The 25616-nt window shown below is 37.2% G+C and overlaps 1 protein-coding gene across 3 annotated transcripts in view; it reads left to right on the plus strand.

Moving 5' to 3' along the window:
- The window catches only part of TSPAN12 (tetraspanin 12), an 80198-nt gene that overhangs the window by 38489 nt on the left and 16093 nt on the right, over nt 1-25616 (plus strand). For all 3 annotated transcript variants that reach the window (XM_081285450.1, XM_081285448.1, XM_081285449.1), the window contains 3 exons: nt 7973-8047; nt 11106-11213; nt 18218-18361. In XM_081285450.1, the coding sequence (XP_081141576.1) occupies nt 7973-8047; nt 11106-11213; nt 18218-18361 (327 nt within the window). The remainder of the gene's footprint in view (nt 1-7972; nt 8048-11105; nt 11214-18217; nt 18362-25616) is intronic.

A 25616-nucleotide genomic window follows, 5' to 3' on the forward strand; every position in this document is an offset into this window, starting at 1 on the left:
CTGTCCTCCTGCCTCAGCCTCTGGAGTTGCTGAGATTGAAGGCATGTGCTATGAAGCCTGGCTGAAAATGTCTTGATTAACCCTCATATATTAATTTTGATGGCTACGCAAAGAGGTTGAAAGTCATGCATTTTTTTCCCTCAGAATTTGGAAGAGCCTAATCTGCTCTTATTTAGCTTTAAATATTCTATGGAGAAATCCAATGCTATTTTGGTTTGGTTTGAGTTTTGAACTTTTGTAGGAAAACTAGATGAATTTGACATCAATCCTCTGTAGTACTGTACTTTCTCTCTTATGGTACATGCTGTGCCTAGGTCCAAGACTGTCCTAGTGTGCCCTCTTCCTCAGACTTCTTTATTGGTAGAGGTGTGGCAGCCACCTAGCTGCATGCTGTGAGGGAGGGAAAATGCAGGGTCCAACCTCTTCCTTAAGGGTTTTCGGCAAGTCTTGTCCTCATCCACTTCTAGAAATATCTAGAGCTTCCAACACTGAAGTACCTCAGGCTCTGCGGTATAAGTCAAGTTGTTCCCAGCTTTCCCCTCTATAGACCTACCACCCAATTTTCATGAATAGCTGAGAAGTTTACTACTCTTCTATCTGCTTTGCACTTTCCAAAATATGCTTGCTGTTGTGTCATTTTATTTTTTTCATTTCTCTGGGATTAGACCTTTTTAAATACCCCTTTGTTTTCATTCTAGTAAAGTTTCAAGAGGGAGACAGGATAGGGTAATTGGCTTTCTCTGGTGTAAAATCCTAGGGGTGGTGGTAACAGGGAATCAGATCATTTTTATAAATAAATTTATTTTAAGAATCTTCTTGTGATTCTACCATTTTGTCTTTACACATATAAAGAAATGAAATGACATTTAAACTTGGGGGGATATGTCCCCTTTATTTCTGTTGGGAGATACATTTATAGTCATCTAGGACTTACACAGGAAGGTGGGATGCTATGCCCTTCCCTTCTTCCAGTGGGCACAGGTTGGTAAGTGATGCTATTCTTGCAATTCTGTGGCCAACTCTAGTTAGTTTAAAATAATAAATTGATAAAGGCAGGTAATTTGGTGGAATGAGATGGACATCATTACCCTGGGTACATGTATGGTGTGACGCTATATCATTACAACAATAGAAATGTAAAGTTGTGCTGCAATTGTGTACAATTAATCAAAATGCATTCTGCTATCATATATACCTAGTTAAAATAAATTTTAAAAGTAAATAAAATAACAAATTTATTTCAGACCTTTAGAAAAATAAATTGGATCCCCACCCTTTACACTCATTCTGCTTCAGTTTTCTGAATGAAGACATTTTTTGGAAAATGCCAGCTGTATTCTGACTGGACAGGGATTTAAAATTTTGCCAACTAGCTTCTGGGATTGGATGCTCTTTTGTGGGGGTGACACTGATAATCTCCAGAGGATGAACAGTTTTACACATCTTCATCCTATAATAATTACTTCTGTTCAAGAAGTGTGACTTGAGTGCTTGCTATGTGCCAGAAAGTGCATTAGGTATTTTAAACACAATGATCTTTCTTGTCCTTGTAGGCATGTATGTTCTGGTAGACGCTGTTATACTATTATTAATGGCTACCATTTAGGGAGTGGTTACTATGCAATAGCACTTTACCTCATTGAATCCTTACCACAGCACTGCAAAGTGATTTTAACATACTCATTTATAAATGAGGAAATTCAGGCTTACTGGTTTGCCCAAGGTCGCTCAGTTAGTAGGTAAAATAGCTAGAATCTGAAGCCAGGTCTGTTGTTTTCTTTTTTATTATTCTTCTACTTGTGTAGCTTAAAAAAAATCATCAAGGCAACTTCACATATGTTCTATCTAATTTTCTACCAGTTGACCCCATCAGGGCACATACATTTGAACTGAAGTTATTTATTTTCAGCTCTAGCAGTTTGATGAAAAAAATCAATTATCAATTGTATTATTTCAGGGGCATGTCCTATTATCAGAGTGCCTTCTAGATATACTTTTTGTGTGGATGTATGTTTTGGGATAAAATTAATATGACTCAAAATTTAGCTTAGTTATAATAGAGGCACTTCTATATTAAGGAACCTTGTATTGAATAATTTCTCAAAGTAAATATAATAGTGATGCAAACAATTATATTCTAATTTCCTTGTATAGACACCTATTTTCTCATTCTTCATTTGTTTGTAAAATGCTTAGTTGGTAGTATCACAGGAAGATGAGGAGACTGTGCATGTTGCTGCTTTTCTTGAATTATGCAAATGGCTTTAAATGTTTCAAGGCACAGTGGATTGTCATAGTATAATCTACAGATACACATAAAACAGAGGCAATATTTAAAATAGAAATGTGTAGGTGGAAATCAAGGGGAGTCAAATGTTAACAAGAAATGCAAGGTTCAAATTAGGTAAAGGAAACCCAAGGAAAGGCTGAAATTGGTATTCTGAGTTGGTAACCTGATCATGATTTCCACTGATATTTATTGAATACCTACCTGCTCTATGATAGGTGCTATTTAGGCATAAGGAATAAAATAATGCTTAGGAATAAGATCTTGCAGGCTGACACTCATGGTTGGCTACTGAGTGAGCACTGTGACTTGTGGGTAATTCAGCCATGGAGTTGAAAGCCTACATGTTTGATACCTGAAATACAGTAGACAGGGGATCCTGAAGTGCAGAGGGAAGGAGAAAAAGTAAGCTAGTCAAGAACAAGTGTTAAAGTACTGGAAAAAACCGTGGCACATTGCAGGCTATGACAACTATGTACAGGAAGAAAGAACAAATCAATATTGGATTGTATTTCATAAACTAGCACAGAATGGCATTTATAAGTCAGCATATCTGTATCATACCTCACATTTTCTGAAGCCCTTTCACATATATCCATTCCACCTTTACAATTGCAAAAGGATTTATTTTTATTTTCACTGTGAAGATGAGCAAACTGACATGGGGGCAGTTAAAGGATTTGCCAAAGATCATACAAGTGTATTTTCAAGCTGGGAATTTTCTAACTCAACATTCAGAAGTCTTTCCACCATGCTAGAGAGAAAGCACCTAAAGAAGAGAGGGCTAATTGCTTTGCAAGCTAAATTGGTACAGACCATCTCATCAAACCATATGCACTGGGAAAGTTAGCATGAGAGGCACATGCTAACACCAGTAGGGCAACATATACATGCTCCCAAATAAAGCTGAGGACAGCAGATGTTTGTGTAATGAAATGTGATATGACTGTCCACTTCAGGCCATAGCAAAGCTCAGTGGACGCTGGTACTTTATTCTTTGCTAGTTATGTTCTGTTGAAACTATGGCTAACATTATACTTTACAGATGCTTCAAATCCAGTCCTTAAACTAAATGGTGACTGAGTGATTCTCTATGCAGTAATCAATATGGGGATGACTTTACCAACAACTCAGATCTCATGGAAAAAGAAAATTTAGGAGTAAATGCAGTTCATCTAGTGTGTTGCACAAAGGGCAGATTTGACATTCATATTTATGAATGGAAATACAAGACTGAATATTTCAGGCCAATGTAATAACAACAAAGCGAAGACAGCTAACAGTGAAGTTGCAGCTTAATTTGTAAAAACACAATATTTCAATTAAAGTATAGATTTAATTCATTACAAGAAAGTTTTATAATGTTAATGAAACTTGTGCTTTGAACCTCAAGGTCAAATAGGGCTCCTGAGTATTAGTGAAATAAAATAAAAAGCAGGGTAATTGTTTTGTATGGGAGAGCTTGCATCAGATGAAAACACTGGAAATCTGAAATACATGATCATTTTGGAATTTTCCTAGAGTTATAACAGTGGCCAAATGAAACAGAATTTACCCTCTTTCTCCCATAATCAGTAATCTCAATTTTGAGTTTGGAATGAGAATTTGGTTTAGGTATATATGCTTGATGTATTCATTCCTGTGGATGCCTAGGTCATGGTATTGCTAACCCACTGTAATACTCATTCTAAGAAATCAAACGTGATATCATGGATCCATAGGCCTGGCAATTACTCAGGTATTACACATATTGCATACATCCAGGTACTTGCCCAGGACCCTGTGCTGGGTTCTTTCAACAGGTTCAGCTTGGGCTTTTGCAAACTCATCAGTGACTCCAAAAGGCAGGAAATGAGTCATGTCAAGTGGGTGTTCAAAGGATATAAAATCAGTCCAGAAATCTGCATGGTTAACCCCAAGACAAAGTGAGCATATCTGTATCTCCTATTCTCCTTCAGCATATAGAATTATATCCATGTCCATGTTTTATCCTTGGAGACATCTGGCCTTTTGAGGACTGCTTTGGTTGTCAATGTAGCAAGAAATCAGTTTTGAAAAGAATTTAGGTTAAGGATCTGAGAGAGCAAAGGTATCCTGCCGTGTCATTTTTCTCTAAGATAGGAAAAATGACCTAGCATGTAACTACTAATCATTTGTCCACTGTACCATAGGAGCAAATATAATTTTTTGTGTCTAAAGATCTCTTAATTAAATATTAAAGAGAGTGCAGAGACTGAGTTGGAGTACTGTTGCTCACCAGATTTCTTTAATCAGCATTTCAAGACTGAAATCTTTAAATGAAGTCCAAAAAAAACAAAAAATTAAAAAACAACACTTGGAAATGAGAAGTGAGGAGATTGAAGCTGACTATGAGTCCTACATATACTGAGAATAAGAGTAGCTTGTAAAATGGATCCCCAAAGCAAAGTACTACTTTATCTCTTGAGCCAATTATCATTTTCAAGCCATGCTGTTGTCTAAGAAATCATGCAGTTCTATATTCTTTATTTTTTTTAAATAAAGGGACTATGACAGAAGCAAAATGAATTTTAGTGCTTTACATTTTTATAGTATAAAGATTATATCTTGGACATAGCAGAAAAATCAGGTTAATTTTCTGTATTGTTTAATGTTTTCCCTTCTTTGTGCAAAAATTGTATTGAAACTCAAAGTGTAAGTTCTGGCAGCTCACAATCGTGTATCAGCCCACTCTCTTCCTTTCCCTGCTATCCCTTGTTCAGAAGCTCCTTATGTAAGTGACCTCAGCACACTCCAGTCAGAATGGTAATTATAATGTATACAAGTAACAATAAATGTTGGGAAATATGTGGGGGAAAAGGCACACTCATACATTGCTGGTGGGACTGCAAATTGGAAAGCAGTATGGAGAGAACTTAGAAAACTTGGAATGGAACCACCATTTGATCCAGTTATTCCACTCCTAGGCCTATACCCAAAGGACTTAAAATCAGGATACTATAATGACAGGGCCACATCAGTGTTTATTGGCTCAATTCACAATAGCCAAGTTATGGAACCAACCTAGGTGTCCTTCAGCAGATGAATGGACAAAAAAATGTGGTATATATATACAATGTAATATTATTGAGTCATAAAGAAGAATGAAATTATGGCATTTGCTGGTAAATGGATGGAGCTGGAAAATATCATGCTAAGTGAAATAAGCCAGTCCCCCAAAACTAAAGGCCAAATCTTCTCTCCGGTATGTGGATGCTAACACACAAGACGAGGATAGAGGGGAAAGAATAGAAGTCTCTGATTTATCTTTTTTTTTTTTTTTAACAAATATTTATTTCTTAGTTGTGATACCTTTATTTTATTTGTTTATTTTTATGTGGTGCTGGGGAACGAAATCAGGCCCTCACACATGCTAGGCGAGCACTCTACCACTGAGCCACAACCCCAGCCCTCTGGCTAAATTTAAATATCACCTTTATAAAGAAGCCTTTCTGGATCACGTGGTATAAGGAGCTTCCAGTCACTTCCTAGCAAATCTCACTTTTTTCATTTATCCTTTTATGTAACACATATTTATTATTATCATGTAACACATATCTTATGTGATGAGAGACACAGAAAAGTACCTGCCTTTGGTGAAGCTTTTACTTCAGTGAAGGGAACAGTTGATGATGAATGCTGCCCAGGACCCTCACACAACCCTGCACTGTGAGGCGGAAGATTCATGAGCTCAGGGCTGTTTTATTCCTGATGGAGGCATTGAGAGAACTTTTAGAGAGCTCATTTTTTTTCCTCACACTTTTGCCATTTCCTTATGTAAATTTATCTCGACAGCGGGGGAGGTGGGCAAAAAAGAAAATACATGACAGGGATACGATGGCCCAGCCCTCCAAAATGTACTGTGCACATTCTCAAACATTATCTACTTTGGGCATTCATTTTTCTCATTTGTAAATGGGGTAGCCTCATTCATTTCGCAAAGTTCTTGGCTGGATTAATTATGAAAGTGCCTGATATATAGAGTACTATCCAAAAGTTGCTAAATTTTTATTTCTAATCATCCTAATTTCTATCCTTGGGTATCTGAGCACTGAACTGGCATTTCTAATAGTTGGATATACATTTCTGTGTTGCTCAAAGTCAGTGTTTTCACAGAATTAGTTACCCTTCCCCATTTCTCTACCTAGGGTTGATGTGTCTTTCCTCTTCGGTGTCTAAATCCAGTCAGTCTAATTTATTTTATTTTATTTTTCTTTTATTATATTGCTTGGAGGTGGTCTTTCCTGCCAATTTGCAAGACCACCATCTAGATTCAGGTCCCCACCTTCGGTCTGCTCTTTGTTCCCTTCTAAGGAATCATCAACCTACCTAATTGGCGCTTCCCTCCCAAACTAATCAGAATCCTACCATTGAACTATTTCTCATGTCTTTCTTTTTCAGAAACTTTGAGAGGTGCTACCTTGTTACCATGGTGATAGATTTTAAACCCAGTAGTGTATTATTTAAAGCTCACCATAATCTGTCTTAAATCGACATTTCATCTGCCTTTCACTTTGATCTCCTAACATTTCTCTGATAGATGGATCTTATTCTGCTTCCTTGACCCTTCATTGGGCTTTTTGGCTGCCTCTGCACACTTGTTCATGTGTTTTACTTGCCTAAAAATTTCCTCTTTTTGTTCCAGATCCCCTTAGTTTGTGTTCATGTGTGTTCTCCATTATAGGAATCCTGAATCGTTATCCTCATTTTTTCTTTCTTTCTTTTTTTGGTACCAGGCATTGAACCCAGGGGTGCTTAACCACTGAGCCACTGAGCCACTGAACCACATCCTCAGTCCTTTTTTTTTTTTTTTTTTTTTTACTTGAGACAGGGTCTTGATAAGTTGGTTAGGGCCTTGCTAAGTTGCTGAGGCTGGCTTTGAACTCTGCCTCAGCCTCCAGGGCTGATGGGATTACAGTTGTGTGTCACCACGCCCAGCCTTCATTTTTGTTTAATTTTATATTGTACTCAAGTTTTTGTGCTATCTATTTGCCCATGCGTACCTCGTCAGACTTTCTGAAATTCTTTTATAAATCTAAGTGCCTTCCCATGATAGCAGCTTACTATTACTTTTTTTGCATTGTCATCGGTAGTTGATATTTTGCTTTATACTATGCTTTTCGAAGAATGCAGAAGAGGTCTCCATTGCCTACAAGAGTGAGTTATAATATTCTTACAGGCAGCACATTGAACTTTTTGGTCATATTTCATTCATTTTGAAAAAAAATGAGGTTTAATTTCTCAGAGAACTTGATTACGGTTTATTAAGCTTTAAAGTGTAAATTCTTCTTTGGTCTCTGACAAATACTGGCATTTATAAAAGATTTGTCCTAGGAGCAAATAAAAACGCCCACTTAGATGAGTATTGCATGTTATCTGTAGGTGTTTCTAAGCTTGTTGAAATTTTCCTCATCTGCTTAGTTTCCTTGTCCATTAGACAAATATAACACTATATAATATCTGATTTGTCTTTGATAACCATACTTCACATGGTTTTGTACTAATAGCAAACTTTTGTTTTTCTTTTCTTAATAAAATATTTATTTTTTTATTCTAATTTGTTATATATGACAGCAGAATGCATTGCAGTTCATATTACACATATAGACCACAATTTTTCCTATCTCTGGTTATATACAAAGTATATTAACTTTTGTTTTTCTACAGTACTTTGGAAGTCTCCTTGTCATTTTCTGCGTAGAACTGGCTTGTGGTGTTTGGACATATGAGCAGGAACTTGTGGTGAGTTCAAAGAAATATATAATCACAATATAAAACAATATCTAGTTCAATGTAGTAAGTCAAATATTTTAGAGTAATTTCAGTCCACGATTGTTAATTTGAATGTTCATACTACATAACATACTTCGTAACAATGAATTCCTAATACTTCTGAAAAAATAAACTTGTCTTTTTTGTGCCTAAAGTATATTTTCAAACCTTAATTTATAATACTTTATGTGGTATACTATGGGACATGTCTGTAATTCCACAGATTGCTTAGATGTGGATGTTAGAGATAAAGCTAGCATATATTGTTAAATAATTTTCCAACTTCTGAGTTAATCATAGGAAAAATCTGCATGTATAACAGGATTTGTTTGAGAATGCTTGAACATACCTCCTTAAAGCCTTCCAAGATACCGATCACACAGAACAACCCTGGGACCAGGAAGCTTGCATCTCCTGCTTGCTAGAGGCTGAATCATCTTCCACTAAAGGAAGTGTGCTTGGGGAGTTGCTGTATGTTGACTGCCATCTAGAAACACTCTCACAGCTTGAGGGTTGGCTACTTGAAAAGTGCTCTTCAGCACTTTTTCTCTTACCTCAGCCATTGAACTGGCTGGAACAAATTTTATAGCTGTATTAGCATGAATGAGGCTAGGAGCTTCTCAGTCTTAAGATTCTACTGGTCAAGTTTGGTTTGTCTCTCACACTCTACTTTTACTCACAATGGGTGTTACTTAGTTAGTCTGCTCACTTCAGTGATGGAAATTTGTGCATTTATTATCTGTGAATGCTGGCTGTTTTCATGGAAGCAGGCCAGATTGTTTCCACCTTAAGCATCGTAGAATAATTCTGTTTCAGCAAAATGGTGCTTTCAACATGTAATCCTTGGACCGTCGGTAGTAGGACTTACCCAGGGTGATTCTTAATGGTGCACATAACTGGGCTCCAGCCAAGATGTGCTAAGTCAGAAAGAGACAGCAGGGTAGAGGGCAGGGCCAGGGACCCTGCATTTGTGATAGTTTTAAACATTTTTAAATTCAATAGCTCTGAAGAAAAGAGGGTGATTAGTTTGTATTTGTTTGAGAGGGAAGAGTGCATTAGACAGTTGTGTTAATAATTGAACTCATTTCTGGCAACTGATGCAGTTATTAAAGATTGAATGGTGAACTTGCTACTTCTGTGAGGCTGTTGTGAATATTAAGTGGCAGTCTACTACAGACTGGTGGGTACTCTGCATACTGCAATTTACATGTAAATGATGCCTTGGTGCTGTCACTCAAAGGAGCCCCATGAAGGCACTCCTACCAGAGTGTAGCTACTCTGAGGAAGAGGAGTGGATTTATGAGAAGTTGAAAAGTCACGCCCGCCCTGTTCTCTTAGCCGCATTATAATATAAAGTGAATAATTTTCTTCAAAATGAAATCTACCAAGAAAATATAAATTCTCTTTTGGTCTTTGAGTTCACATGTTCACTCCATCCCTAGAAATTTAGTATATTTAGGAAAGTGAAAAAGTAGTTGCAGAATTAGTTTTTGGGTCTTTGTGGTAAAGAGATTGTCGAGTTTCTCTGTTTTCAAATAATAAATTTCTGTCCCTTACAGTCAATCAATAGAGAGTAAATTTTACAACTAATTCTTGATCCCTTTACCTCAGCTTTGGATTGTGTTCTGTTTGATAAGTATCAGATTGTTTTAGAAATCAGTTTACTTTCTGTGGATTTTTAAAATGGATTTTATTGTACATATGGAATACTGATATATGATCAGTCTCCTAAGTAATAGCAAGTTTAAAATGAATTCATTTAAGGAATTTGAAAAGGGATTGTTTTTAATTCCAACATACTTCTAAGAAACACGAGGAAACTCAAAAGAATTCGTATTTGTTTAAACACCCCATTCTATTAAGGGACAATCTGCAAAAGGCAGAGTCCTAGTACTAAATGAGTGCACACTGCCATTTCAGTTGAGGGCATACATCATTGTTTTGCTTGCATAAATCTTCCCCATTACCTCACCAGGATAGAGCAAAGGCTGTTTAAAAGTAAAATGTGGAAAGCAGTCTTTAAAAGAAAAAAAAAGTTCTTCACATTTTTTATTGCTTCTGCACTAATAACAGTGAGAATGAAAAGTGCCATTAAAGTTTATTATCTGCCAAATTTTGCAGAACCCAGCCTTTACATAGAATGAGCTTTGTGCTTCTAGCAGTTCCCTGCCTGTTACTTTATGGCCAGATCCCAGTATTTTGTGCCAGAACCTCAATGGTCTCCTCTGTTTTCTTACCACATTTGGTTTCAGAGTGATTGTGGTCACCATGAAGAAACAACCAATATTTATTTTGGAAAGTTAAAAAAAAAAAAGTAAAAGAATGTTCTATTAGCTAAATCAAGAGACTTGACATCAATCTAGTTCCCTGTCATTTTTGTTGCTTATACGTGTTTACCTTTTAGTCATCGTTCCTTTGGATAAAATCTGTCAATAACATTCTTTCAGATGACCCATCTCTTGAGAATTTATGTTACTTCCATTTATTTTATGCCTCAAAAGCTATGAGATAATAATAACTCATAGTGGGTAGCTTGAACTTGGGTTAGTTCCCTGAACTTTGTTGAAGCCATATGAACACAGTCAGCCCAGTATTTGAGGAACAACATTATGTGCCCAAGTGTTTGTATGTTTTCTTCTGTGAAGCCTTATTTCCAATTTTTTTTTAAAGGAAAAATTGAAGAATATCTGCGATCAAGAATTTTTAAACTATTTCTATCAACATTGCTATGTTTAATAACATTTCAAAAATTATCCTAATCTTGAGTTATAGTAGAATTTGTCTCTCCCCTTTTTATTTTCAGGTTCTTGATTTTTGTGTCATTTTTTTAAATGTCAGGCTTGCTGCCCTGAGCTTTATTTAGTCCACAAACAAATAGAAATTTGAAATAGGATTTGCAAATTCTAATACATTCTGAATGTATGTGTCAATATATGAGTGACAGCGTTTTTAAGTATGTGAGAGTATTAGTGTTTGAAAAAATGTGCTTGTGTGTTGATATAATTTCTCCACACCCCCCCCCCCCCAGGTACCAGTACAGTGGTCAGATATGGTCACTTTGAAAGCCAGAATGACAAACTACGGCTTACCTAGATATCGGTGGCTTACTCATGCTTGGAATTTTTTTCAGAGAGAGGTAAGTGCTATAGTTTTGGGGTGAAGAGTATAGTATAAGTATCACACATTCAAAACAAGTATTCAAAGATTTGGCTTTGGTAATTTTTTTGTGCAGAAAATTAAACCTATCATTTAATTGCCACTGGTGTAATTTTTTATGGAGAAATACCTTAAGTTAACTCTATACTCTGTTTTTTTTTTTTTTATCCCATGAATACTGTTTCCCTTTTATTTCACCTAGTTCATATACATTTATTTGGAAGTCATTTTTCTAAACTATTCTGAAGTTTCTTTTTCATGAGTTATTTTGTAATTATCCAAGTTTTTATTTAAATAGATATTTTTTTCTCATGAATTTTAGAGCTATCTGTATTTCAAACATCTCTTTAATTTTTTTTAAAGATTGTTCTCATTTGGGGGCTGGGTATGTGGCCTAGTGGTTAAGCGGCCCTGGGTTCAATTCCTGGTACCAAAAATAAAGAAGATTGTTCTCATTTAGGAGTTTGGAGTCAGTACATATATCATTAAGGGTATGGACTTTCTAATCAGAAAGTTCTTGATTCAAATCCTACTCTGCTGCTTAAAGTATTATGTGAGATTTTGTAATTTTCTTAACCTCCTTGAGCCTCAGTTTCCTTGCCTATAAAATAGGTGTAATAAAAGTACCTATATCCTGGGAGTGCTGAAAAGTTTAAATGATATCAATAAATTTAATCTCATTTAGTTTATGGTTATTAATAACACCAGGAAGTATAGAGGCTTTTAGCTTTTCTTAAATAACTGCCATGTAGCACTTTATGTGGCAGTGTATGCATGTATATAACCATTTCAAATGCAGTCTATATTTAAATGTTGAAAATCTGGTGACTTAAAGTTGACCACTGTTCTTGCTTCAGACTAAGCTCTTCTCCCAAGCAATTTCCTTGTGTTTAACATTCCCAGATGATCCAGAAACTCAGATTCCTTTAATTCATCTTTGTGATGGACTGTGAAGCAGTCCAACGAATATCTTACCCAGTAGCCAGCTCTCTGCTTAATTATTCTGTCTTGGAGAGGGACAGAGGTTCAAGTTCAGGACAATCTCCAAATCTGGCTCTTTGTCTTACAATTGTTGAGATGGTAAAATTATCATTGTAACACAGATTTCCTGTTTATTTAAATGCTTCCTGACTTTGTTTGTTTACTGCACATTGGTACTAAAAACAACACAAAGGGAAAATATGTGAAGCATTAGGGAATTTATAGTAAGCAATGTTCAGCTACTATCCTGGGGAGGAGCACCCCAGAGCTATTTGTTTTCTGGAATTTATGATGTAGACCATGATAATACAATAATCCAGGTTAAAAACAAAACAAAACAAAGTGAGGTGTTTTTTGTTGTTGTGTTGTTTTTTTTTCTGATGACTTAAGCTAATATACATTGGATAGACAATGTATAAGCACTGCACTTGACAATGTGCTATTTTTAGAATTGTCACACGGTAAGCTCCCTCCTTCATGTCATAAGGCTATTCCACTAAAAGGAGTGGAGATGATCTCTGAGCACCCTGAAATAATTTTTCTAAGGCTCTTATGTTAGTCTGCTAGGACTGCCATAACCAAGTACCACAGATGTGGTGGCTTTTAATACAAATTTATTTTTACGTGGTTCTGGAGGTTATAAGTCCAAGATCAAGGTGCTGGCAGGGCCTGTGTCTTCTTAGGCCTCTCTCTCCGTGGTTTATTGTGTTAGCCACCTTTTTTACTTTATGACAAAATACATCACATAAACAGTTTAGAAGAGGGAAGATTTATTTTGGCCTGTGGTTTCAGAGGATTCAGTCTATGGCTGGCTGGCTAAGTTGTTTTGGGCTTGAGGTGAGGCAGAACATCATGGTGGAAGGGCATGGCAGAGAAGAGTTGCTGGGCTCATGACAGCCAGGAAGCAGAGAGAGAAAGAGAGACAGGAAGGAGCCAGAGACAGAAATAGTTCCCAAAATGACACCATGTGACCTGTTTCCTCTAGCTATAGCCCACCTGCCTACAGTTACCACCCAGTAAGTAGTCCATTGTTTCAGTCAGCTTTTTCACTGCTGCGACTAAAGGATATGACCAATACAACTGTAGGGGAGCAAGAGTTTATTCGAGGGCTCACAGTTTCAGAGGTCTTAGTCCAGATGGAAGCAGCTCACATCATGGTGGTCAAGAAGCAGACAGAGAAACTCTACTCTCCAGATACAAATATATACCCCATAGCCACACCCCCAATTAACCACTTCCTCCAGCCACACCCCACCTGAATCTAGTCACCACTCAGGGATTAACCCACCAATCTGTTAATTCTCACAATCCAATCATTTCTCCTCTGAAACTTCCTGTATCGTCTTACACGTGAGCTTTGGGGGGATACCTCATATCCAAACCATAACATTCTGCCTCTGGCCCCCAAAAGCTCACACTCATCTTATTATGCCAGATTCGTGGGACCCCAATAGACCTCCAGGAGCTGAATCCGATGCAAGCACACACAGTCTTTATTGCAAACCCGAGCCTGGACTCACAACCTTCCCGATGCAGCGGTCCCAGGGAGTGAGTCCTGGTCCTTGGTTCAGTGAGATTTTATAGGTTTTTTGGGGGATACTGTATGTGTCACAACATCACACAGCAAATTATTCCATACCGAGGGAAAGTCAAACAACAACTCTTAACATTGATTAGCACATTCAATGGCGGGAACAATTTGGGTAGGGTTGATTGGTTAATATAAGAGGGGGATTCGTTTGAAACTACATGGTTTCCCAACATGTTATCAACCACCATAAACTACTTGGGGGTCATCTGGCATTCCAGGTATTTTCTCTGTCTTATGCTGGTTGGAGGTTGCTAGGGGGGTTGCTATGGGTCCTTACCTAGCCTAACTGAGTCAGGGACACCTGGCACCACAGACCTCTACTGTTATTTACAGACAAACAACTCAGCAGGGTGGTTATGTGCTTAGGAGTGCTCTGTGGGTTTTTCCAAGGACAAGGGTCACGCCCTCTTCCTTAGGATAGGCCTTGAGGTAGAAGCTGCTGTTATTTATTTATTTTTAAATATGGAGTCACATTAGTTTCTCAGTCTGACAATGCAAAATATATTTAGTCCATCCCAAGAGTCCCCATAGTCTCCATAGTTCTGAGATTGCTCAAAGTTCAAGTCTAGAGTCTTCTCTGAGGCTCAAGGCAATCTCACATTGTGAGCTCCTGTAAAATTAAAAGCAATTTAAAAGTATCCAATATATAATGGTACAGAGTAAACATTTCCATTCACAAAAGTAGGGACATAAAAAGAAGGGATAGGACCAAAGCAAGACTGAAATTCAACTGGTCAAACAAGTCCTGTAGATCCATGTCTGGCATCTGGGCACATGGCATCATGAAGTTCCCTCCAAAGGGCTTGTGTAGCTCTGCCCCTGTGGCCTTGTTCGTTGCAGCTCAAGGGGCCTTTCTTTTGGCTGGTCTCTGCTTGATTCCTGCAGATTTCCTAGGACAATGTCTAACATTACTGGTATTTCTTAATCTTGGGGGTCACCATTGCAGGTATGGCTTCCTCCTCAAATCTCCATACCTTGCCTTCCCACGGAGTGCCCACAGGGACTCCGACCTGCTGCACTTTGCCTGGCTTCCAAGGCCTTCCTTTGAAATCTGGGTGTAAGCCTCCATGACCCACTAAGTCCAGCATCCTGTATTCCTACAGAACCAGTACCACATGGTGGATGCTAAAATCTGCTGCCATCTTGAGCAGTAGCCAAGCCTCCAAGGACCCTGGCTGCAGCTACCTCTGAGTGTCTGGGTGGCTGAGCACATTGAATAAACTTCCTAGGCCTCCTTATGTAAGAAGGATTCCCCACTGGTCTCTTCTCAAGAAAATTTTCACTTTTACTCCCTTGAGCCTGAGATGGGTTTGATCTTGCCAGCTCCTGAGATGTCTCCAAGCCATCTTTCTTACTGTCAAGTCAAAGTCTTTAGCATGTCTTTAGTGGCAATAATGTCTTTAACAACTGCAACTTCCTTATCCCCAATATTACTTCCACCTTTGAAGTCCAAGTTTTTCCAATCTTTCTGCTCTGCTTTCTTCTCCTGATTATCAGAATAAAAGTGGCTAAAGGCTGCCAGCAACATCCATGCCACTGCCTGAATGCTATGCTGCCTAGACATTTCTTCTACCAGATTAAGAAGTCCATTTCTTTTAAAATCAACTTCTTATAAAGTCTCAGGACATGGGCAAAATCCAGACAACTTCTCAGCCTGAGGTGAGGCAGAACATCATGGTGGAAGGGCATTGCAGAGGACAGTTGCTGGGCTCATGACAGACAGGAAGCAGAGAAAGAGAGACAGGAAGGAGCTAGAGACAGAAATAGTTCCCAAGATGATACCCTGTGACCTATTTCCTCTAGCTACAGCCCCCCTGCCTACAGTTACCACCCAGTAGTCCATTAAGTTATTAACCCTTCAAATAGATTCATCCACAATGAGGCTGTGACCCTCATAATGCAATCATTTCCTTAGACCTCCACCTCTGAACTTTGCCACACCAGGACCATGCTTTCAACACATGAGCTTTTGGAGACATTGCAGATCTAAACTATAACACTTATAGCTGACCGTCTTCTCCCTGTGTCTTCACAGTTGTCTTCTCTATACATATCTGTTTAAATTTCATCTTCTTATGAGGATGTCAGTCATTGGATAAATACCCACCTAATGGACTAATTGTTTCTATAAAGACTGTATGTCCAAATAGGGTCACATTCTGAGACACAAGTAACTGTAATTTCAAACCATGAATTTGGTTGGGTGGGTGATACATTTCAGCCTATAATACCCCTCTTCAAAATGAATCAGAGCTAAAATTCACCTTTCAGGTTTCAATTTTCTTGATCTCTTGTTCACTGTTACCCTGAGTATGTGCCTCAATTTAATGGAGTCTTGCTTAAGTCCTAGTGACATTTATTTAGTACCTTTTTAAAAAACTATTTAATACTTTTAACATAGTGGTTGGAGTACAGGCTTTGGGATAAGCAGGCTCTGCTACATATTGGCATATGACCTTGGGAAATGACTTGACCCATCAAGGGATCTCAGTTTATTTATGTATAAAATGGTGACTGTATGGTATTTTCTAGAACTGGGATAGTGTTAGCAACAGTAGAGCTAAACTACTATGCAATATTAAAGGAGACAGGAAAATGACAAGAACCATGGTGATGTGTTTGTATAATAATGAATTTACTGAAAGACATGTTCAAGAAATGTTTTGGTACAAATTCACTATCCTCCATTGAAGAAGAAAGATAGCTATGTAAAAGAAAAAAAAATCAGAGACGTATGAAAAAAAAAAAAACCAAAACATGTTTGGCCCTGACCATAGTATGTTTAAGTTATTGGAAAAGCTAGGTCAGTGGATCACCTCATTTCCTGACAAAGTCAGATAAATGGGCTGTACCACTGTGATTGAGTTAGGGTGTTCCAAGGACTGCCCTTAGAAGTCATCAAATTTGGAAGGACTCATGCCATTAGAAAATGAGAGAAATGAGTTTTCTCTGAATGTAAGGATTTTAAAAGACTGACTTTGAAAAAAAACAAACAAAATAAAAAGACTGACTTAGAATTGTAGTAGTTGATGATTTTTAGAAAGTGAAGTCCTTTTACTGTAAGTTATTTTTAAAGACTATGAGTTATGTAAAATATATGATGTCAAATTATGTTTGACTTAAATTGGTGATGTTTCTGTTATGTCTGGTTTTAGAATTTGACTTTGTGATGATTATGATATATTCATGACTTTTAGAGTGAGTTGATACCAGGAAAATATTAAAAACATTTGTAACACTTCTCAAAACTTTAGTATGAACTATAGCTTTTAGTAATCATCATTTATAAAACTCCCAAGATAACTGTTGTTCTTTTTAAACATCAGATATTTAGACAAGTGGAAAAATACAAAATAAATTTTAGTGTTTTCCTTATTTGCTTTTTCATGAGAAGTTCAGAATTCTTCAAAGTTAACTTTAGTTAAACATTGAAATGATGATGCACTATTAATCTTGAGCACAGATTGATCTCTTGGGCTACATCATTTGCATAACCAGTCACTCTTGGCAGAGTTTTTCTCTGTGACTACCCATATTCCTTGCTTCTGACTCTATGGAAGAGTACTTGTTCCTCCTTTACCCAGGAGCAGAAAATTATTCAGCATAGATAATTCTCTGAATCTAATCTGTGTATGTCTTTAAACTGTGTTTCTAAATCTTCATCAGAGTTTTTTGCTAATCTTTGGTGAAACACAACAATATAGAAAGTATAGTTTTCTTAAATAAGATTTAAGAAAGGCAATATAGTTGTAAGTCTAACTTTATTCAAGCTTAAAGGCACATCATTTTTTCCTGAAATTATGATGATAGACTGTGATGGTCTATTTCAAGAATCTCTTTCTGTTGAATGAAAATTTGTTGGCCCAACCTGTTTATTTCTTGAAGTTTTTGGAACTTTTATTGGTTACGGATTCCAAGTCTGGTAACCTTTATATGGATTGGACAATAAATCTTTTCACAGAGATTATCAAACTTTTAATACAATATTTAAACATGTTGAACAATTAAATAGCTAGATGATATACAGTCGATTAACTACTCTCTAATGGCTAGAAGGAAATGGTAAAGGTAAGATTTCAGCTATCGGATTTGTTATTTTGTACATCAAATCTGCCATTGTATGACGACCTGTGGAGGGTGATGGAGTTGGGGAAGGAGACTCGGTCAGGCCTGATTTGTTTTTATGTATTTGGGGCATTATGGTTCAGAATTGTTCCATTATGGGGTAGGTAGCCCTGGTGTTCCTTTACAGCATTTCTATCATCAACTAGAATGTACACATATCATTAGGTGATGACAGAAATGAGTTTAGCTCTGAGTACAAAAATTTAAGAAATCTAACATTTAATCTTCCATAAGTTAAAACAATATTTTTGTATAGTTTCTGAGCCTGACCAGTAATTCTTTTGCAGTTTAAGTGCTGTGGAGTGGTGTATTTCACTGACTGGTTAGAAATGACTGAGATGGACTGGCCTCCAGATTCCTGCTGTGTCAGGGAATTCCCAGGATGCTCCAAACAGGCCCACCAGGAAGATCTCAGTGACCTTTATCAAGAGGTAAGGCTACACTTATCATGGACAAACCTTTTAGAAATAACTTTCAGGAATTGACAATATGCCTATGAAATTGTCCTGTGTAAATCTGAAAGGCCTTAAAACTTGTCTCTGACATGTGGAGAAACAGGATGAAGCTAAAAAGCCAACATAAAAATCCGAACACTAAAGACATTTTTAAGTGAGAAAACCCAGTTTTACAACTACTAATTTTCAACTGTATTGTGTAGAGCCAAGTTCAGTTGCCAACTCCTAGAGAACCTTTGAAAACAAGCACATGTAGATGATATAGCTAACTCTGAATATTTGGAAAGCACAGGGTTTGGAGTTCCTGGGCAGAATATGTGTGTTCCGGCCTCCAGGGATTTGGGGGGAAGAAACATTCTCCAGGAAAACACTTCTTGCTACTCTTCAGTTCCCCCTGCTGGCTAATGCCAGTAGTGATGCCAGTTTTAGTTTGCTGATGGAATTTTATAATCACTTGGATTAAAGTCAACCTTATGTGCTGAGAAACTTACACATTTGTGCGTTCTGGGATAGTTGATCCAAATCATCAGTTACTTCTTATTACTTTCCCTATTCCTTCATTTTCAGTTGTGATTTTCACACTGTTAGGAATAGAATCCCAATTTCAAATTAAAGTCTGGAACTGTGTTGTCCAGTACAATAACTGCTGGCTCCACATAGTTATTTCTGTTACAATTAAATTAACATAGATTAAAATCTCAGTGTCTTATTTGCACCATCCATTTCCCATGCTGAACAGCCTCTTGGTGACCAGTGACTCTTGTACTGGGGATGCAGATATAGGGTATTCCATCATTACAGGAAGTTTTACTGAGCATTTCAGATCTCGAATGGAAACTGAAAGTGTGATTCAGATAGAAGGGAAGCTGCTCAGGCTGAGAGTCTAGGTTCAGTCCCTAGGAATCTATTTCTGTCATCTATCTATATCTATCTATACATACATATATAAATATACATACAAGTATATACGTGTGTGTGTGTGTGTGTGTGTGTGTATCTCCATTCAAGTACCAAACTAACAAAGCACTCTTGAAAAACTCTGGCTTATGTCTTGGGATGCTGAGGCAGGAGGATTGCAAGTTCAAAGACAGCCTCAGAAACTTATCAAGTCCTAAGCAATTTAGCGAGATTCTGTCTCAAAATAAAAACACAAAAAGGGCTGGGGATTGGCTCAGTAGTTAAATATGCCTGGGTTCAATCCCCAGTACAAAAATAAATAAATAAAACCAAACCAAAAATACCCCCACAAACTTCTGGATTAACACAGAGTAACTACTTATGCTATTCATAATACACACACACACACACACACACACACACACACACGCACACGTGTGTGTGTCTGTGTGTGTGAGTGTGTATATAAACATTCAGTATAGCTAAGAATGAAACTTTAAAATGAAATACATCAAGATTTATAAAACATGCTTTTTATTTGTGGGAGGAGTACTGGAGATTTAACCCAGAGGTACTGGGGATTTAACCCATGGATGCTTTACCACTGAAGCTACATCCCCAGACCCGACTATTTGATTTTTTACTTTAATACAGGGTCTTGCTAAATGGCTGAGGCTAGTTTCAAACTTGGAATCCTCCTGCCTCAGCCTCCCGAGTCACTGGGATCATAGGCATGCACAACTGTCAGCAAAACATGTATTTTTGTTTATTTCAAAATAATTAGGAAATTATACATTTTCCCCAAGAAATGCTATCATTTAAAACATCTTAAAACATTTTTTAGACTGTCTGCCAAAGTCAGTTACAGATAAACAGTCCATTTTTACTATATATCAATTTGAATGCTATAATGAATCAATGAAAAGAATGCTGGATTACCTGCACATGTGATCTGCTGTACTCATATCATAGATATAAGTAACTCTTGGCTGTTGGAAAATTTTATCTCAGAGGATGAGAATATGCTACATTCAAGAATATTTTGTTTTTAAAAAAGAGTGCTCTGTCCTCTTGAAGGCATAACCTGAAGAATGCCAAATATTTAGGAGTTTCATAATTTCATGAGCTTGCTAGGGTATTACAAGCTGAGGGGCTTCAGCAACTGAAGTTTACTGCCTTGTAGTTCTGGAGGTTAAGAGTTCCAGGTCAGTGTGTCAGCAGGGTTGGTTTCTTCTGAGGGTTGGGAGGGAGAACCTGGTGCAGGCCTTTCCCCCAGGGCTGGTGGCTTGCTGGCATCCTTCCCATCTGGTAGAAGCATGCCCCAACTGTGCCTTCATCTTCATATGGTAATTTTCTTGTGTGTGTGTGTGTGTGTGTGTGTGTGTGTGTCTTCAAACTTCCCCTGGGAGCCCACTTTTCTCCAGTTTGACTTCCTAACTTTATCATATCTGCAACAACCCTATTTCCATTTCACATTCTTTGGTTTGGAGATTAGGACTTAAACATGAATTTTGGGAGGATGCAATGTAACCCATGACAAGAATTATGGAAATAACTTGTTTATTTTAAAAGAATAATCAAAATACTTTTTGTCATTCCACACACAACTAAGAAGCATTGTGTTTGGATGCTGTGATTTTGAATGTGTTATGTTTGGCAACATTTGGCTTCTGTGAAAAGGAACACACGAGGTATAGGTAACTGAACAAACCACTATTGGGTCATAATTTCTAGGTCCCTCTGATTATGCCACATCTTTTGTTCTAGATGTGAACTGAATACCGTGTTGATGTTGGTTAGTGTCTGTCATGGTACAGTCAGTTAACAAATACAACAAAGTCATGATCGGTCTATAAAAGAAAATAGTACTTAATTTTTCCAAGATAGTAGTAAGTGCAAACATAACTGTGGATATTCATATACATTATAACTTACTATTAGGCATTTAAAAACAGGTAATTACAGAATGGACATGTGAATTGAAACCCATCAATTTCCTTAGTGTGAATTTAATACATTTTTTTTTCTGCTTTTTAGAAGTATTAGGTCAATATTGAAAATTATTGGGTTATAACACTATAGTATAACTTCTGCTTTAGTGATCAATATTAATGATGTGATTATAGCCAACACTGAGCTCATGAGAAAGGCAAAACATGAACCAGTTTACTGAATCTACCTGAAAAGTCTGAATGTGGATAAATTATCTTTATTTTTACCTTATTAGCTGAAAAATATTTAAATTAGCATTTAATATACTATTCTTGTAAAAAAAGTTCATTTTTACATTTGGCTTAGCTTATTTTCACTAATAGTACTTTATAATGGAACATTTTATTTTAGAATGTCTATAATGGAAAGATGGAAAGAAGTTGTGCTTGTGCATATGTGAATTGAAAACTCAGATTATTTAAATATTTTTGTATTTTTAGCAAAAGATTTCACCAGCTAGCTGACATTGTATGTTATAAGATGTTCTTTAGACACAGATTTCTGGCCAAGGAGAAGGTTCATTATATCATAGTAATCTTATTTTGCATCTCACAATTAATAACAGACACATTGGCAATGATATAGTACATAATTATATGCATAGTTGACTTACAAAAGTGGATCATTTAATAACTTTATGGCACAAGTACAATTAAAAATAAAACTTAATTCCACTTTGCCCTGGAGAACATATGTTTCCTAATTGCAGTGTGTCCAGAGATCATCCAGTAGGAAGATGAGTGTGTGTGTGTCTAAAAGAAGAAACAAGTGAATAATAACTGGAGGTACTTGGGATGTTTATTCTGAAGTCGAGAATACTCAGGGGAGATATTTCAGATGTCTTCAAATATTTCAAAGTTCATAATTCAGAACAGGAACTAGACTTATGTGTTGTTTCTCCAGGGGCCAGAAGTTACAGGAAGGAAATTTTGAATCAATAGAAGGAAGACCTTGCTCATCAAAATCTGTCCAATTGTGAGACAGGTTATCTTGAAAAACAGTGAGTGTCTCATCACTAAAAATATTAATGTCAAGGTCAGGCAACCGTGTCATTGGTGGTATAGAAAGCATTTTTAAATTAAGAATGAATCCAGACTAGATGAACTTCAAGGCCCCTTTTATCTTTCATATTCAGTAAACTCAGACAAGAACTGGCTCTCTTTCTATAATCTTTCTTCAGTAGTCTGAAATCAAGGAAATAAATCATCTTCAACCATCTGGTGGCCTGCCTGGTCCCTGACCCAATATTATATGACACATTTTGAAACCTGTGAAAAATGATAGAGCAGAAATATAACAACAATTGCACATTTTAGAAAGATTCCCATCATAGGTATTGCTAGGTTTGCCACAGAACTCCTCATTCCTCAAATAGCCATCATAAGCTACACACTTGTATAAAACTATCAGCTTAAAAATCACAGATGAAACTATTGCTGACCCTCAGTTTGGTCCCAGTCGTTCATTCATCCAAAATGTCTTGTGATTGTCTCCTGAGTTCCACATGCCTTTCTATATGCTGGGAAAACCATGAAAAATATTGCAGACAGAAATCTCTCATTATAATTTATGTTCCAGTTTGCCATAGAGACATTTAACATGGGAAAAATGTAATAGAAAATAATTACATGTGGTAGTACAAAATTGAAGACTCTAAGCAGGGCAGTAGGCAGGACTTTGTTGGCAAGGGAGCTATTTGGAATAGACAGGAATAGACTGTCTTAGAAGATAGTATTTGACCTGTGACCAATTTGTGAGAAGGAGCCAGCCATGAAAAGACTTGAGAAAGATTATTTTTGGTCTGGGGAACTGCAGGTACAAAGACTCACCCTCAGGGCCCATGAGTATTGACTATCTATAACCCTTTTCTTTGGAATTGTCTGTATAACCATGCTCTCTAAATGCCAAGTGTCAGATTTGTCCTCAGAAAAATGTCAGACTCAGAGTTTAAGTTGGTAAATAAGGGATCTACGGTGCATCTCTTCCTTCTCTCACCTGGTGAGTTTACAGCATACTTATTACTAAATATTATATCCACCTTGATCTGGAGAAGAAAAGTGGAGAGATAGAAAGGAAAACAAAGGAGCCAGACAGAAAACAGGTGTTTGTATGGCAGGAATTCCAAGACTCTTGCCCATGGACATGAGCTATTCTTGGATGAACTTCAAGGGACGAGTGATATAGCCCATTTTAGTTTTTAATATTTTATATGTGTTTTGTCACAGCCATTACTTTCACCAACTTCTTTTAGGAATAGTTGCAGTTTTTAATCTCAGATGGGAAAAGAAGCATAAACAGCTCCTCAAAGGACTGAAATGCCATTCTGCTCCACTCTGTGTCACTTCAAGAAAAATAAATGGAAGTAAACAGGCTCAAAAGAGCCCTGCTTCCAATGGACCCACTCACAATAAAAGGCAAAGAGGAACAGACAGTCAAGCAAATGCATCTCCAGAGACCCATTTCTTTGTTTTGTAGTTAGAAATAAGACTGCTGCTAATATATCGACTGCTTATTGTGGTTTAGATCTAGAATGTTCCCCACAGGCTCAGACTAAAAGGTTTGTTCCCCAATGCAGCAATTTCCAAAGATGAGGCTTTTATGATATGATTGGATCATAAGGTATCTAGCCCTATAGGTGGATTAATCCATTTGATGGATTAATAATTTGGATATTGGGTGTAAGACTTTATTGGAAGGTGTGGGAAGATGTACAGCCCTGTACTTTCCTCTTTTCTTTTTCTCTTCCTCTCTCTGCTTCTTCTTGATTACAAAGAGTTGAGCAGCTTCCCTCCACTACACCCTTCCAGCATGCTGTTTCTCAACTTTGGAGTCAGTCAATTGTGAGCTGAAACCTGGAGTCAAAACAAATCTTTCTTCCTTTAAGTTGTTGTTCTCAGATATTTGCCACGGTGACAAAAAAAAAAAAAACCTGATTAATACACTGATGCTTTTGAAAAGTATTCACAGAGGATCATGGAGGGTTGAACAGAGAGATACCCTCCACACAGCTGTGTTGCTTTGAAACACTTTTCCTTTAGACTTCTAAACTTGGTACATTTTATGTTTCAAGTTCAAATTTCAAAGACTCTTAGTAATTTTTTTTGTGTGTGTATATGTGTGTGACAAATAAGGTTACCCTAAACCATTTATGACTCTTTGGTTGGTCATTTATTTCTTCTTCCAATACAAGAAAACAAATAAAGGAGATGGGAAAGGGCAAGACGAATGGAAGTGAAGGAATATGACCTTCTCTGAGTCTTGGCTTCCAGGGCAAAGAATCTGGGTGGAGAAGAGTACCTGTAGGTCTCTAGTACTCACAGAACACAGATGGACTTACGGGAGTGCTCCTCCAGGTTAAAGATGAGGAAAGCTTATAATATTACTTGTTAAAGACAATAAGGAATACTTTATTTGAGGTAGAACTACTATAGTAGGCACATTGGGTCTTTGGGGGTGGGTAGATTGGGATCAGCTCTGAATACAGCATGGACTGGTGAGAATTTATAGTCAAGGAGGATGGTGAGGGTCAGTGCACAGAAAATTACTAAGAGGAAGTATTTGGCATAAGGATGTATTCTGGCTAACCTAATTCCCAAGACAGGCCAGTGGGAATCGACATCAATCTCCTGGATGGGAGGCATGAGAAAGGTGATTAGATATCAAATGTGATCAATAGAAGAATGAGGAATTCTAGCTAAGTGAACTTAGCAGGATTCTTACTAAGACTGAAAAACCCAAATGTGAACGTGAAGATCCAAAGTTCAAGGCCTAGTTGACAAAGAGCTGAGGAGAACCTGAGTAGAGTTTGGTCAGAGAGAAAACCTTGGTCAATGCTCAATCCTTTTCTTTCCCATCTCCTTTGTGTTCTTTGTATTTGGCAAGTGGTGTTTGTTTTATACTCAGTATATATTCATTTTTCTCAACAGCATTTCAATACTTCTCATTAACATTCCTTCTGTTAACATTTTTTTGACCAATCCTTAAGATTAGCCAGTCCTCTGTGTATTTGACTAATGGAAACAATTTTTACTTTAAATTTTCACACACAACATCTTATTATTATAAACTTTTCCTCAATGCATCTTTGTCTGAGATATGACAACATATTGTGAGTACAGGGAAAAAATTAAAAAGGCTGTGTGGAGCAAGCTCTACCTAATTATGGGCTCAGTGGTTTTTCATCCAGCCAACCTTGCTCTTTGTTGCTGGGATTCTTCCACACCCAATAAGATTGCCACATCTGACACAAAACAAAGTTAGGAAGAAGAATTAAAAGAGAAGTTTAAGGCAGGTAATAACTTAGACCTCCAGCCAGGTCCTGGCTAGTTACACTAACATGATG

This window comes from Spermophilus citellus (assembly GCF_964194105.1).
Source record: "Spermophilus citellus genome assembly, chromosome: 3".
In the NCBI taxonomy this organism is placed as follows: Eukaryota; Metazoa; Chordata; class Mammalia; order Rodentia; family Sciuridae; genus Spermophilus; species Spermophilus citellus.